General features: G+C 42.2%; 1 protein-coding gene across 1 annotated transcript in view; it reads left to right on the forward strand.

The window, feature by feature from the left end:
• The window catches only part of RS1 (retinoschisin 1), a 45,159-nt gene that overhangs the window by 21,936 nt on the left and 11,238 nt on the right, over positions 1 to 11,985 (forward strand). The window contains exons 3-4 of the mRNA XM_007958382.2: positions 147 to 172; positions 709 to 814. Of these exons, the coding sequence (XP_007956573.2) occupies positions 147 to 172; positions 709 to 814 (132 nt within the window). The remainder of the gene's footprint in view (positions 1 to 146; positions 173 to 708; positions 815 to 11,985) is intronic.

The raw sequence follows: 11,985 nt of genomic DNA on the forward strand, positions 1-11,985 counted from the left end.
CCTAGTCCGCCATCTTGCCGGAACTCCAGTTTTGTTAACTTTTATGAGGCTATTTTCATTTCACTTTTCCAACCAATGAATCATTTTGTTGAATTCCTCATTCTTTTTTTTTAACTTGATTTTTCCTTTCTTGTTCTTTTGCTCAGCCACAATGGGATTATCATCCACTGAGGTATGTTACAATAAGAAGGCCAGAATTTACATGGAGACAGTTATTGAAAATTTTTCCATAGCAAAAAATAATTTATAGTTTTATCACTTAAAAAAAAAAAAGAGCATTTTTAAAGTTCTCCCGCTCCCCCCCCAGTGGTGGCAACATCATATTTTCTGGTCGAGCTCCAAGATTGGTATTTTAATAAGCAAATGAATGTGGATCAGGTTTTAAATCAGATGGTGGAATCTTGAATGCAGTACCTTTACAAATTGGATAGGCTGATAGAAACTTCCAGGGGATGAGTGAGGAGCCCAGGTTTTGATCACTCTAATTGGGTAAACTTTGCCTGTCACAGGGTGTGTCTGTGAGAATGTGAGCTGGTCAAGAGCACAGCAGAAATGTGCTTGTTCAGAGTTAAAGATAAATGGCAACTATGAGTATTAAGCCTGGAATGATAATTCTGCTTTCTGACAAAGAACTTTCCCAGTGGTACTGACCATAGTTGTCTTTGAATATGACTTTTCTGACATTCCTACCTCTCTGGGTTCCCGCAGGATGAGGGTGAGGACCCTTGGTACCATAAAGCTTGCAAGTGTGATTGCCAAGGTGGCACCAACGCTCTGTGGTCTGCTGGAACCACCTCCTTAGACTGCATACCCGGTAAGTGTCCCCTCTCCTTGGGGACACTGGATCTTAACAGTCCTTGGGAACACCCTACTTTTTCTCTTTCTTTCAATGCTCTGCTGTGGGTGTGTGCAAGCCTCACTGTGCAGCCACAGAGAGATGGTCTGCCCGCACTTCGCTTATGCTATCACCAAAGATCCCCATTCCCTGCTGGGAACAGACCTAGCAGCAGGGTTGGCCAGGTGCTATGTAATGCACAGGTTTAGCTAAGTGGTTTCTGGGAATGTTGATAAGTGCTCAGGGCCAAAGGGGAAGGATGTGCTGACAGACCACTGTCTACTATGGGATGTCTTTTGTGTCAAGATGCCCCCAGAAAGGGAGTCAGCATACACTCTCATCTCATCCAAGAAGCCAGGCCAACACATCTAGGCCTAAGCACCAGGTTCAATTGTGGGTCACAGGAAAAGGTGGCAGGCTGCACTCGGACTTCCCCCTTCCACAAATATTCATTGTTATTTCTATACTTTCAGGGGAAATGGAATCCAACAATTTAGTTGTTCTAAACCTGATTAATCATCAGAATCACCAGGGGGGTTTGTTAAAAATAAAAATGCCTAGGCTCCCACACCCCTGAGAAATTCTCTATTTGGTAAACTATGCCTCCATCACAGACTTCTATTGTGTCTACCTTATGAAACCAAACCAGTTGCCGTCAAGTCTGACTCATGGGGACCCCATGTGTTGCACGGCAGAACTGTGCTCCACATGATATTCATGGCTATGACCTTTTGGAAGCAGATCAACAAATCTTTCCTCTGAGGCACCTATGGTTGGGTTTGAACAACCAGCCTTTGTGGTTAGTGCATTTAACCACTTGTGCCACCCAGAGACTCCATGCCTATATAGCAGGCACTGAACAAATACAGGCCCCGTCCCTGGCCTGGACTTTTGCTACAGTCTGTGTCCATTACTGTCCCTCTTTAACCTGTTCTCCACAGAGCAGCCAGTAGGATCTTTTTAAACTGTGAAATCATGTCACTTCATTTCCCCAAATGCTCCTACAACTCTCCATCTCGTGCAGAATAATATGCTGAATCCTTACAGAGGTTGACAAAGCCCTGTATCAGTGGTTCCTGGCCCTGGACACATTTGAAACAGCTGGTGAGCTATGAATACTCCAATGCTTGGCCTGACCTCAGGCCTACAGAAACAGAATCTCAAGGGGAGAGGCTCAAGTAGGGTTGCCAGATAAAATACAGGATGCTCAAAGTTGAATTTCAGATAAACAATGAATGCTCTTTAGTATGAGTGTATCCCAAATATAGCATGAAGCATGTTGTTGTTGTTATGTGCCATGGAGTCGGACCCGACTCATAGTGACCCCTCCTTGGGTTTCCGAGGCGGTATCACTACGGAAGTAGATTGCCCCATCTTAAGCATACTTATTTAAAAAAATAAATTCTTCATTATTTATCTGTAATTCAAATCCAACTGGGTGTCCTGTACTTTTATAAAAAAACACATTTTATTGAAATATAATTTATGTACAGTGAAATACACCTAAAGTGACATGGGTCAATGCATTTTTTTTGCAGTGTTCCCTCCCTCCTCTCCCCCCGGCAATCAACAAAGAAAGTTTCCTTCTATATATAAACCTTTCCTTGACCCTCCACAACAACGAACTAATACTATATTTGTCCTTCTGTGAATGACTTATTTCACTCAGCATAATGTCCTCCAAGTTCATCCATGTTATGCAGTCTTTTGCAGACTCTACATTCATTATTCTTTAGTGTTGCATAGCATTCCATTATGTGTATGTACCATAGTTTGATCATCCACTCTTCCGTTGATGGCCATGTAGATTATTTCCATCTTTTTGCTATTGTAAATAGTGCTGCGATGAACATGAGTGTGCATATATCTCTTCCTGTACTGGCTCTCACCTCTCTAGGATGTACGCTTAGTAATGGGATTGCTGGGTCAAATAGTATCTCCAATTCCAGCTTCCTAAGGAATTGCCATGTTGCTTTCCACAGTGGTTGTATCACTTCAGTCTCACCAGCAGTGTATGAGAGTCCCAATCACTCCACATCCCTGCCAGCATTTGTTATTTCCTGTCTCATTGAACCTTGCCATCTGTGCTAGGGTGAGATGGTATCTCATTGTTGTTTTGATTTGCATCTCTCTGATGGCCAATGATCATGAGCATCTCTTCATGTATTTGCCTGAATATCCTCCTTGGTGAAGTGTCTATTCATGTCTTCTGCCCATTTTTCAATTGGATTGTTAATTGCTTTGGTGTTGAGGCTTGGAGTTTTCTATAAATCTTAGAGATAAGTCCCTTGCCAGATATATAATTATCGGCCAATATGAATTTGTTGCTGTCATTTTTGTTATGTGCTTTTTCGTAGTGTTCATTTCTTTGTTCCATATTATTTTCTGTGCTGAGCTCATTTTGTTTATGAATCATGTTATCACTTCCTTTGTTGCTATTGTTTTAGTATTTGCTAAATGTTTGTGGTGGTTCTCTTTTTGATTTTGATGTGAAGGTTTATCATTTTTCTTTGAGGTTACCCTGTGATTTATAGTTTTCTTCCCAAGTTTAGGACAGTCTGATCTATCTTGTAGTTGTCTTGACTTCCCTACCATCTAGAAGTTCTGTAGCTACACATTTTTTTCCCTCTTTTTGGTTTGTAGTTGTCCTCATTTGTCAATTAACGTTCTGGTTCCCTGTTTACAATCTTGTAGGCTTATTTACTTTGGATACTTCCATAGCTGGGTTGGTTTCTGGGTTATGTCATCATGTGCATTAATGGTCAGTTGTTGTTGGCTGTTGTTGTTTTTCTGTCCAAAGGGCTCCCATTAGCATCTCTTATAAAGTTGGTCTGGTTTTAACAAATTCCCTCAATTTCTGCTTATCTGGACATGTCCTAATTTCACCATCATATCCGAGAAATAATTCTTGGCTGGAAATTTTTCTCTTTCAGGGTTTTATATATACCATCTCATTGCGTTCTCACCTGCATGGTTTCTGCCGAGAAATCTGAGCTTATTCTTATTGGTTGCCCCTTGTAGGTAACTTTTTGTTTTTCCCATGCTACTTTCAGGATTCTTTCCTTGTGTCTCGTTTTGGTGAGTTTGATGATGACATGTCTTGGTGATTTTCTTTTGGGGTCTATGCTGTTTGGGGTTCATTGGACTTCTTGAATGGATATATTCTCATCTTTCATCATAGCAGGGAAATTCTCTTCCAACAAATCTGTGACAATTTTCTCAGTGGTTTTATATTTCTCTTCCTCTTCTGTAATTCCAATGACATGTAGGTTAGTCCTTTTGATGGTATCTCACATGAACCTTAGGCTCTCTTTATTTTGTTTTGATATTTTTTCTGATTGATCCACTTTCCAAAGAAGTATTGAGGTATTTGCCTTCAATCTCATTAATTCTGTCTTCCACTGACTCAATTCTACTCCTTTGCCTGTTCAATGTGCTATCTATTTCTGAAAATCTAGTATTAATCTTCTGGATTTCTGTCTGTAGATTTTGTATCACTTCTAATTTTTCATTTATTTTGTCATTTTGTTCTTCTATTGTCTTTCGAAATTATTCTAGGGTTTTCTGTGTGCTTTCCTCAGTTTTGTCAGTGTTTTCCTTGATCTGACTCTCAATTTGTTGAGGGTACCTAAATATAATTCTTTTGAATTCCTTATCAGGGAGTTCCAATGCTGTGTCTTCCTCAGGGATGTGTTTTGGATTTGTATCCTGGTCCCTTGTTTCTCCTGCTTTATCTTGCTTCTTTTTGTGGACTATGATGCTCTGTTGTCTCCAAGGCATTGTGACATTTTGTGTTTATATTTAATTGGTGATTGTATGTTGGAGTGACTTGCCCATGATTTTTGTTTACTTTGTATGTTATCTACATAAGCAGGGTACTGTGCTCCTCTATTCGCTAGTTGGCAGCACTTATACACTCACCACCTGTCTCCTTTCCCGTTGCCAGCCTCCTATATGTCTCTGCCATCCTTGGCAAACAGAGCCTATTATTAGGTCCCTGGAATTTGAATGAGAATGCTGTCACTTTAAAATAAAAAATGGCCACCACTTGTAAAGGTTCAAAATGGCTGCATCTTCAGTCACTTTAAGTATCCAAAATGGCCACCGCTTGTAAGCAATCAAAATGCCTGCATCCTCGGGATAGCTGAAAGTCCACAGCTCAGATTGTCTCCCTCATTGCTGTTTCCCTTCCTCGTCATAAGCCACCAGCGCAATCATCCCTGCAGCCCTTGGAGATCAAGGCTGATCTTTAGGTCAATTCTCATGTTCCAAGACCTGTTGGTCCCATCAGAGTAGCTGACAGTCCATTGCTCCGACCATCTCCGTACTCACTGTTTTCGTTCTGGTTTTTCCACTAGTTGGTGCCTAATCCACTTCTGTATCCTTTCTTTCAAAGCTCAGAGCTCCAGGATTATCTTCTGTATCTCTGTCAATTGGTTTCTCTTTTCTTTGTTGAAGAGGTCTGTGGAGCTTGCCTGCCTATTCCTCCATTTTACTGGAAGTGTCCTGTATTTTTTAAAAAAACGTTTTATTGTGCTTTGGGTGAAAGTTTACAGAGCAAATTACTTTCCCACTCAACAATTTATATACATTTTGTTCGTGACATTCAAACTCACTGCCATGGAGTCGAACCCGACTCATAGCGACCCCTCCTTGGGTTTCCGAGGCAGTATCACTACAGAAGTAGATTGCCCAACCTTCCTTCTAAGGAGTGGCTGGCTGGTGGTTTTGAACCACCAGCCTTCTGGTTAGCAGTCAAATGTCTTAGGCACTATGCTACCAGAGCTCCCTTTTTTGTTTGTTTGTTTGTTTTGATTTGCTTTGGGTGAAAGTTTACAGAACAAATTACTTTCGCATTCAACTATTTACACACATTTTGTTTCATGACATCAGTTACAATCCCCTCAATATAATAGCACCCTTCCCACTTCCTCCCTGGGCTCCTCGGTTCTATTCATCTATCTTTCTTGTCCCTTCCTGCCTTCTGAGTTCTGTCGTTGGGCAAATGCTGCCCTTTTGGTCTTGTATGGCTGATTGTCCTGAGAAGCATGTAACTTAAGAGTATTATTGTCCACTTTATAGGCCTGTCTATTGCTTAACTGAAAAGTGATCTTGTGGAGTGGGTTCAGTTCCAGGTGTGAAGGGGGTCTGAGGGCCACAGTCTCGGGGATTCCTGGTCTCTATCCTACCAGTAAGTCTGGTCTTTTTTTATGATTTTGAATTGTGTTCTACATTTTTCTCCTACTCTAGGAGACCATCTTTTGTCATCCTGATCAGAGCAGTTGGTAGTGGTAGCTGGGTACCATCTGGTTCTTCTGATCTCAGGCTAGTGGACGCTGTGGGTCATGTGGTCTATAGTCCTTTGGACTAATTGTTGCCTTGAGTCTTTGATTTTCTTCACTCTTTGTTGCTCCAGACAGGGAAAGACCAATAATTGTATGTTAGATGGCCACTCACAGGCTTTTAAGGTCCCAGTGGCTACTCACCAAAGTAGGATGTAGAACATTGTCTTTATGTTATGCCAATTGACCTAGATGTGCCCTCAGACTGTGGTCATATGCCTTTAGTTCCTTAAAGTGTTTGGTTATGGCTGAGACCTTTTCATTACTTTGCCCCTTTATACTCTACATGTGGACATATTTACAGCACAAATATGTATGTAGAAATATCCTTTGCCAAACCTATATATTTTCGTGGGTGTACTACCATATTCTATCCCACATCCATTCAGCTTACATATTTACCTGTGTATCCACTTATAAATTATTATTAGTTATTACTGTTATTGTAGGATTGTGTATGTAACAGTATTTACCATTGTTGCCTTTTACTACTGTATACCTCCTAGTGTCTTCCTTTGCCATGGTCATGTTGTGCTAACCTCCCCCTTACTGTGTATTGCCTTCCCCTTCACCCAATTTAATACACGTCTACTATCTAGTTGCACATAACAACACAACAACAACTATCTAGTTAGTAATTTTCCCTCCCTCCCTCTCCTATCCCTGGTAGTTAAGGTTCTGTGTCAACTTGGCTGGGCCTGGTTTTGAGTGGCTGGGCAGCTGGATGTAGTTATTCCCCATGATGAGACTGGTAATCAGCTCCATGGTGGAATCTACTATGAACAGGTAGGTACCTGCCTTAGGCATGTGATCTGCTTCCAGTATATAAGGAGAAGCTTTGAGAAAGTCTGTAGTTGGTTTTTTTTTTTTTTTTTTTTTTTGGTGGCATATCTAGGTCCTGCATTTGGCTGAGACTTCATCTCAGTGGTCTGCCATGTTGTCTGCAGATCTTGAGACCATTTCTGGACTTGAACTAGTGGCCTGTCATGTTGCTTGATAATTTTGGGACTATGCCATTTTACTTGTTGACTTTGGGTTTGTCAAGCTCAACAACCAGCAGCTGAGTTAAGAGTAGCCTCTAGCTTCAGTGGGATGGGAACAAGAGGCAGAGCTGAAGCCCAAGACTTTCACCCAACCCGTAGAGTGGGCACTTTGAACTCAGACTTCTACCCACCTAAATTGTAAGAGAATAAACTCCTGTTTGTTGAAGCCATCTACTTGTGCTATTTTTCTGTTAGTGTCACTAGAGAGCCAAAACACCATCAGAGAATGTTTCTGTGTATAAACCTTTTCTTGGCTTTTAATAATAGTGCTCTCAAACAACAGTTGTCCTTTTATGATTGACTTATTTCACTTATTGCACCTCCTGGTTCATTCATATTGTGAGATATTTCACAGATTTATTGCTATCCTTTAACATTGCATAGTATTGTATTGTGTGTGTGTGCGATACTTTATCCATTCATCCACTGATGGACATTTAGGTTGTTTCCATCTTTTTGCTATTGTGAATAGTGCTGCAATAACATGGGTGTGCATATATCTATTCGTGTCACAGCTCTTATTTCTCTAGGATACATACCTAGTAGTAGAATTGATGGATCATATGGTATCTCTAACTTTTCAAGGATGTACCATACTATTTTCCAGAGTGGTTGTACCATTTTACAATCCCATCAGCAGTGCATGAGAGCTAAAATTTCCCCACACCCTGACCAACATTTGTTGTTTTGTCTTTTGTGGTTTTTTTTTTTTTTTTGATCATTGCTATTACTACTTGTTTTTATACAAATAAGGTTTTATTGGAGCACAGCCATCTTCATTAGTTTGGATATTGTCTATGACTGTTTCCACACTATAATGGCAGAACTGAATAGTTGTGACAGAGACCATACAGGCCCTAAAGTCAAAAATATTTACTGTCTGGCCCTTTACAGACAAAGTTTGCTGGTCCCTGCCTTAGAGAGGTATTCATATTAGTCAGGATAGGCTACTATATGCTGCCTAACAAATTTGACTTGGATATTTCAGAGGCTTAACACACCAAGTTTATTTTTCACTTGTTATAAGGCATTGGGAGCTCTGGTGGTGTAGTGCCTAAGGCATTTGATTGCTAACCAAAAGGCTGGTGGTTCAAACCCACCAGCCGCTCCTCAGAAGGAAGGTTGGGCAATCTACTTCCGTGGTGATACCACCTCAGAAACCCAAGGAGGGGTCTCTAAGAGTTGGACCTAACTCAACAGCAGTGTGTTGTGTTGCATTGTTATAAGGCATTGGCTACTAATCAGAAGGTTGGCGGTTCAAACTCACCAGCTGCTCCGTGGAAGAAAGATGGGGCAATCTACTTCCGTAAATATTTACCACCTTGGCAACCCAGTGGGGGTCACTATGAGTTGGAATTGGGTTTTATTATTATTACTACTGTGGGTTGTCAGGGGGTTCTGCTCCACTAAATCCCCTAGGGACCCAAGCTGAAGGAGAAGCTGCTAACTCAGTGTGGGCTCATCTTCTCCACAGTAGGAAAAGGCAGCTGAGAATTGAGACCCAGCCCTTCAGTGCCTTATTTTGGAAGTGGCATTGCTCATGCTGGCTGGAACTACTCATACGACTCCACCTGACTGCAAGGGGGCTGAGAAAGTGGAGCCGTTCATGTTGCTGTCAGTTGCTGTAGAGTAGATTTTGACTCATAGTGACCCCAGGTTTACAAAGCTGTGACCTTTTGGAAGCAGATTGCCAGGCTTGTCTTCTGAGGTGCCATTTCGGCTAGCAGTTGAGCACTTATCTGTTTGTGCCACCCAGAGACTAAAAAAAAAAAAAAGAAAAGAAAAAAAAAACCAACCATGTTGTTGTACTGGGCCAACTGTAGTGTTAAATAAAGGTTATTTCCTTTTCTTCCTGCCTGAAGAACACACACTGAGGAAGGAGTGAGCAGACATGCTTTTCAGAAGCTTTGCAGGCCCAGTAATATTTGCAATGCTCAGTTCTTTCCACTGCTCAGTCAATTTTACATGAAACTGTCCTTGTGACTCCTCTCCAGGGTTCTGACAGGGGCCCTGAAACTTCAGGCACTTTACATAATCTCCTAAGAATAGCTCCACAAGGGGCAGGTTTCTGTGCACATGTGTATGTGTGCTTTTCAGTATTATTTCATTAACCCCCAAAAGACCCACTGCCACTGAGTCAATTCCAACTCATAGCAACCCCCCTAGGGTTTCCAAGGCTGTGAATCTTTACAGAAGACTCCTTCATCTTTCTCCTGTGGAGCAGCTGGTGGATTTGAACTGCTGACTTTTTGGTTAGCAGCCAAATGCCTTACCACAGTGCCACCAGAGCTTCTTTATTTCATTACATGTGTATTAAAATAGCAAATGGGGGGTAGTCACAATGGTGAAGTAATGGCACCTGCTGCCTGTTTCTTATTTACTACATTTACTACAAGAGTATAAGAGTTCTGGTGGCATAGTGCCTAAGGAACTTGACTGCTAACCAGAAGGCTGGTGGTTCAAACCCACCAGCCACTCCTCAGAAGGAAGATGGGGCAATCTACTTCCATAGTGATACTGCCTCGGAAACCCAAGGAGGGGTCGCTATGAGTCAGATCTGACTCGATGGCAGTCAGCTTGGTTCTTGACAAGAGTATAGTTTCTGAAGTAAGTCTGTCATGACTGTTCGGGTGGAGGAGAACAGTGGGGCCCAGTGGTAAGGAAAGCTGGAGGTGCAGTTTAATTCAGTGGACTTCTCCCTAGAGGAGTCTCTGGGTGGTACAAATGGTTAAGCGAAAGGTTGGAGGTTTGAGTCCATTCAGAGATGCCTCTGAAGAACAGCCTGGTGATCTACTTCTAAAAAAAATCAGTCACTGAAAGCCCTATGGGGCACACAATTCCACTCTGACACTCGTGGGGTTAGTTATGGGGACTGGCTTCATTGACCAACTCTGAGGTCAGAAGGCCTGCCCTGGACACTGTCACCTACACTTGGATTTGAGGAGTGAGAAGATGACTCTGGTTCCCAAGATCATGGTTGCCATGAACTTGAGTACTTGAAGTTCTAAAGTTAGAAATTCTTTTAGCTTAAGTGCCCTCCTCTCTCCACTGTCTGTGTGTTTTTGTTTGTTTTTCACAACACAGATATTTCCAGGAAGGAAAAACCATCAGCTTAGTGTTAAATGGTTGATTTATTGGTGCTAATTGGTTCTTCTGTGAAAGAGATGGTTCGGGGCAGTGGGACTAGCCACCGCCTTCCAGAAGTCACCAGGGCCTCAGATCCTTCGTCTGGAGTATAAAAAATTGCTGCTTGGTCTCTCTGAATTCTGAGGTTTGTTGCTTCCAGAAGAGCCCGTCTTAGGAGAGAAGATGACCCTGGAAAGTACGTAAGGATAGGAGGGTCACTCTGAGCTGCCCAGAGGAGTACTCCCAGGTGGACCTGGGCTGGCCCCTCCTCCGGGTTAATGCCCAGAGACCCCACTCACAGAGCAGGACGTGACCAGCTCCTTACATTATGGTCTTCTAATCTTCAGCTTAGTGCTAGTTTGAAAGACTAAACTATCTGGCTTTTCCACAGTTGAGCCAAGATTACCATCTACCCCCCCTCACCCACCCCAGCATTCTGAGGGGGCGAATAGGGTAGGCAAGGTTTAAAAAGTATAAGAAATCAAATGGTTCACTAATGCTTTATTTTTATTCTAGATTTCATGTTCTATACTTTATCACATTCAAGTTTATACTCCATTCAGTAAATATTATTCTATTATTCTACTACACTGTCATTCATTATTCTCCTGTAATATTCAAGAATGTCCCTGAACTCTGTGTGCCTCTTTAGGTCAGCATTCTTCATAAGCTTGTGTGGCCTTCAGGGCTACAAACCCAGAAACTATCTACTCAATAACAATGGCTAGTACGTTAAACACACATAGCTGATTTGTCATGCCTTATGAACGCGTCTTTAGCCATCTAATTATAAAACCATTGCTCAGAAGAGCCACTTGCACCACAAAAGATGCAGTAAAATGAGTAAAATGAGTATGTAACATATTATGGCTATAATAACGAAATTCCACTGGGCAGAACACTGGGGAAGGACGTATTCTGTGGAGTCTGAGAAGGATCTCCTTAATTCCTTCAACATCAGTATTTATATTGCATTCTAGTTTGCTCTCAATTGACAGTCTGACTTTGACTAGGCCAGAGGCAGTACCCTGGGCCACAGTCAACTTCTACTTCCTCCCTGAGCTCTCTGCCTCCTGCTTCTGCCATATCTCTGCTTATCTGAAGTGACCGCCCACGGTGAGGGGACTGTGTCTGTTTCTTCCTTCCTTCATGCATCCAATCAACATCTATTGAGCACATAGTATGTGTAGGCACTCTGCTCACCTCAAGAAGACAAACTGGTAAGCAAGACAGACAAGGGAAGGAAATGTGCTGTACGAACAGCCAAGTATATAGTAGAGCTGACAAGGGACCAGGTTGTAGACACTTCTTGGCCATAGCCAGCTACCCAGAGGGAGCAAGTAGTTGGAGCTGTGGGCTCGGGACCATGGTCCAGGGGACATCAAGCTCATTGGCATAACATACTACACAAAAACATTGTTCCACATCCTAGTTTGGCAAGTAGTGACTGGGATCTTAAAAGCTTGCAAGCGGCCATGTAGATGCAACGATGGGTCTCTCCTCATCCAGAGCAAAGAAGAATGAAGAAAACCAAAGACACATGGAAACAATTAGTCCAAGGGACTGGTACACCATGTAATCCTCAGCCTACATGGCCATGAGACCAGAAGAACTAGATGGTGCCCGGCTACCACTGTCA

This window comes from Orycteropus afer, unplaced genomic scaffold (genome assembly GCF_000298275.1).
Source record: "Orycteropus afer afer isolate SDZICR_OR568_19922 unplaced genomic scaffold, OryAfe1.0 scaffold00949, whole genome shotgun sequence".
Classification (NCBI taxonomy): Eukaryota; Metazoa; Chordata; class Mammalia; order Tubulidentata; family Orycteropodidae; genus Orycteropus; species Orycteropus afer.